Below are 4773 nucleotides of genomic sequence, written 5' to 3'. Positions count from 1 at the left end.
GAGAGTGTTCCTTGTCTGGATCACGTACGCCATGTGGGAGGCATGAATGTGAAGATTTCGTTGAGTTAAGCAAAGATTGTTAAAACAGTTATCTTTGGTCATGCGTTACACAAAAGGTTATCCGGTTCCAAGGACAGGACCAGAATCTCTGCCTATTTTTTGTGGACCATCACGATTGTGTTTATTTTAAATAATTTTCATCATCGTTATTATTTGATTTTATTGAAATCTGAAAATAGGTAAAAGTGATTGATTGATTATATAATAGTTCATTCATCAATTACTTAATCCGTTTTTTTTTTTTTTTTTTTTTGTTTTCCAAGAATAGAACAATCAAAATGGACTCGCATACAATACGTCATTTGGCAGGATGGCTAGAAAGGACGGACTTAACTCATTTTGACATTTTTATTCATGAATCGTATTACAAGAGTTACGCAAAAAATTGTGTGAGACGGTCTCACGGGGTCGTATTTTGTAAGACATATATCTTATTTGGGTTATCCATTAAAAAATATTACTTTTTATGCTAAGAGTATTATTTTTTATTGTGAATATCGGAGTTAACCCGTCTGATAAAAATTCGTGAGACCGTCTCACAAAGATACTCTATAAGTTATTTGATGCGCACATGATCAAGACCTTATGAATGAACATTTGATAAGGATATATAGAAATTATATAAAAATCAATGCTTCGAATTTTTCGTTACACTTGTCCTAAAAAACCATGGTTTTGAATTAGTTGTAAAAAAAAAGGTGGGATTAAGGGATCGGAAATTAAACGTTATTTTAAGCGTAAAACATGTTAAAAAATGGTACAATTTGGTCGAAAGTGGGAAAGAAGACCAACCGATGGTTGACCGCATTAAGTGTAATATAGCAAAGGTTGGTTTTCAAATATGAATAAATATAATGTTTTTTATCCAGTAAATTCCCGAACAAAAGCTAAATTAAAAACCTCAAATAAATAATTAAATTTAAAGATGACAAAAACTTGTGAGGCGAATATCTTATTTGTGTCATCCATTTAAAATATTACTTTTTATGTTAAGAGTATTACTTTTTATTATGAATATCGGTAGGGTTGACCCGTCTCATAGTAAATATTCGTGAGACCGTCTCACAAGAGACCTACACTATAAAGATTTCTCCTTTCCTCGTTCTACTGATAAAAAAAATCTATAAACTCAAAAGTAAAAACCTCATTAATCTTTGATACTCACGAAAAATTTAGGATCTGATTCCAACAATTTTCACTAGTCCAAACTCTGGTTTCAAAATTGTCCCGAACTTGAAATCACGAATAAAACCGTTAGAAAGGGGCCATGAGGGTGTTCTGGCGTAACTCCTCCGATGCTCAAGTCAGAGACTGAGGATAAAAATGGAGAACAACCAAGGGTGCTATTGGAAAACAATATAGTGAATGAATGAATGAATTGAACACTCAAACCAGATATTTATAGGCATGTCTTCCATTTGGGTCTTGATGAGCATGTCTTCTATTTAGACTAGGGATGAGCCTGTGATAATGGGTTCATATATGGGATATCAATCTCCATTACTCAGTCTTAAATTTACCCTTTTTTGCATATTATTTAATATATCGATTATTTGAAATAATCAAAATTATGATAAAAGTTAGATAGTGATATTTTTATATTTAAATTAAATTCGTATTAAATTCGTATTATACACGCTTAAACTTATAAAAAGTCGAAACATAGCATCGACATTTCATCAATATTCACACGTTTTTAGAACTTTTTATCTTTGTGTTACTGTTTTGAGAGCATTCTCCCTAATTTTCTCTATACAAACTTTTTTTCTCTCTAATTTTTTTATCAACTAACCAAACAATACAAAATATTTAATGCTAAATATAGTTATAGATATTTTATATAAAAAAAATTTCATTCAAATTAAATTAATTATACATAATTAAAAATGATAATAAAAAATCATTTACTTATACAAATGTCACACTTATGCAACACATGTGCAATGACACTAACTCGCCCCCTTCAATTTTTTATTTTATTGATTAGGGTCTAAAAATAATCATACTTTTTCACTTTCTCCCTTAATATTTACTTTTATCCTCTAAATTTTTAAAATTTACCCTCCAATCTATTTTTTCCTCCATCTCTGCGCTTATGTATTTACTGTCAGTAAGTATAAATATTATTAAACGATATTTGAATGTTATATTTTAACAAAAATAATTTGTTAAATACTATATAATACTCCAAATAATGAAACATATTAAATGATCTAAAATGTTAGACAATAAAGTGACATAACTTTAGTTTCACACGTTTGGGGACGATTTCCATGTAAAGTAAGAGAAAATAAGCATCAAAATGGCCATTTCCATATCTTCCAACTCGAAGAATCTCTACTGATAATTTCCATCTCAGAAACTCAAACAAAATGGCAGAGGCACATCAACAAAGTTGGCAAGAAATTTTACATACTGAATATGGCATATTATTATTAACCAATAATGATCCAAAAGCTAACAAAAAAATCAGACCCTTTTCACTCTTTCATGAGTCACAAGGATCCAACTCCAAGAAAGTCTATGAATTTTGGAGCAATCCCTTCTTCAGGATGATCAACGGCAGAGATTTCCTGAGATGATGGGTTGAAATGATCGGCGGAGTAATTATAATTTGTACGTTGAATTGTGGTAAATAATCGGGCGTGGTGATTATTATATGGGTTGGATGTGTTGAAAATATTCATCTTCATCATCTCGTTAGAACTATGGCCTGCAGCGTAAAACAGGTAAGAAAATGACCATTAATCCATCCAAAATAATAAATTCAGGACTTCTGTTTGTTAACAGTTTTATGCGTATAAAAAGGACATTCAAATCTGATGTATCTTTTTGTTCTTCAATGGATGAATGACTCATCATTTAATTAGTCGAATTTTGATGAATAACATTGTTTTTTTGCAAAGAAATATTGTTAACTGACATGATCGGTGTTATACTGAAATTTCGGAGGAAAAAATGTAATCAGAATGCCCACCAGGAAAGAAACCATGAGACGTTTCAGCCGCCGCCCAATACCCATTGTGTACAGGAGTTCCTCCGCTGCAGCCGCCAGCAGCCGTGTGAGTCGAACAAATAGACCCGCAAAGAACCCCGCCACCGCCGTAGCCATAAGTAGGGAATGGAGGCTCGGCTTTCATGGCTGTAGGGTGACTATTGACGAGGGAAAGATCATCATCATCTTCTATTTTCTTGAAAACAAACTGCCCCATTTTCCTCCTCCTATGAGCACTAGATTGCTCCCTGTATTTTCTCGCCATTACAACATGCCAATTATTCTTAACTGCATTGTCTGTTCTTCCAGGAAACAGCCTCGCTATCATTGCCCACTTGTTGCCATACAATCTGTGAGCAGCCATTAATCTATCTTCTTCTTCTTCTGTAAAAGTCCTTCTGTTAATCCTCGGATCCAACTGGTTAAACCACCGCAACCTGCAGCTTTTCCCTATTCATAAACACAACAGAAAGTACTGAACAAAATACCCAAAAAAAGTGAGGGAAAAAAGGGATAAAAGGAGGAGTTAATCAGTTAAAGAAGAACCTGATCTTCCTTCCAACTTCTCTGCAATAAGATTCCAGTTCTGTGGGCCGTATAACGCTACAAGTTCTTTAAGCTTTGTATCTTCTGCGGGCCTCCAATGTCCTCTAGCACAGTGTTTCGATTGCCCAGTGCTCTCATTTGAGTCTTTGAAGTTGTTCAATGCATGCATGTTGGATTCTTGATCTTCTTCATGAATCAAACTTGCGTTTAGATCAAAAGAATCAGAGTCTAATTTCCCATCACACGGAGATGAATTATCCTTTTCTCGCGAGGAAAACCCGGAGTTCTGGTTAATGGAAAGAGTGCCCATATCTGGAAACACCATTCCCACCATTGGAAATCCTACTTTACCAAAGGAAGAAGAACAAGAATTAATGCCATACTTGCTCGTTCCTTTTGGCGAATATATAATGCAATTACTGCTATCCATTAATTTTTCTTTTTTCTTTTCAGTTCAATTCATTCTTTTTGTTTTTACTCAACTTCTGACCAGTAGTGCTGCTGCTATAATACTGTTACGAAGTCATCCGTCACCATAGATGATCAGATTATGAGAAGAAAAGGGGAAAGTAAAAGATTTTGGGAAGAAGGGAGACGTTTGGCAGATTGTGGAATATTAGCAGAAAGGAAAATGAAAATGGAAATGGAAATGTAAAGAAACTGGGATTTCCTCTGTGGGATCGAGGAAACTTAGGAACAGAAGAAAGTATTTGTAACAGAAACCTTTACATGGATCGCCATTGGCAAGAGGAACTGTGTCCGAGCTCATCACATAAAATTAATTTGTCCAATTACATTCATTTTATTATTTTCTAAAATATTCTTTGTTCTTATTTTTGTAAACATCAGTTAATAATATATATATTTTTTGAATCTTATTTTTTCTAATATATTTATCATTTTTACCATTAAAGTAGTTCTTATTTCAAATTTAGTTTTAATCAATTTATTTTTAAAACTTTATTCGCTTTTCGACGTGGTGTCGATGTTACACTAATATGTCGCATATATGACATCCAAAAGATGATAACAGACAATATCACATTAATATTTTCGATCAACAGTTTAATGAAATTTTATCACATTAATATGCGTTAGCAGTTTAATTATTAGTTTCCTTTGCCTCGTAGCAAGGGTTGATAAAACTGTAATAAGCTAAGCTTCTTAGTATC

At 33.1% G+C, this 4773-nt stretch overlaps 1 protein-coding gene across 1 annotated transcript; it reads right to left on the bottom strand.

Annotated features, from left to right (window-relative positions):
- Nucleotides 1-2407: 2407 nt before the first annotated feature.
- Nucleotides 2408-4359, bottom strand: LOC140829697 (transcription factor MYB56-like). Its single transcript, XM_073193003.1, has 3 exons — nucleotides 3602-4359; nucleotides 3038-3505; nucleotides 2408-2773 (listed from the first exon to the last, which is right to left on the bottom strand). Exons 1-3 carry the CDS (start codon nucleotides 4029-4031, stop codon nucleotides 2556-2558), a joined length of 1116 nt encoding a protein of 371 aa, XP_073049104.1. The 5' UTR covers nucleotides 4032-4359; the 3' UTR covers nucleotides 2408-2555.
- Between the last annotated feature and the right edge of the window lie 414 nt (nucleotides 4360-4773).

The sequence above is a fragment of the Primulina eburnea genome, chromosome 4 (genome assembly GCF_022965805.1).
Source record: "Primulina eburnea isolate SZY01 chromosome 4, ASM2296580v1, whole genome shotgun sequence".
Classification (NCBI taxonomy): Eukaryota; Viridiplantae; Streptophyta; class Magnoliopsida; order Lamiales; family Gesneriaceae; genus Primulina; species Primulina eburnea.
This window is presented reverse-complemented; position numbering and strand designations above follow the sequence as displayed.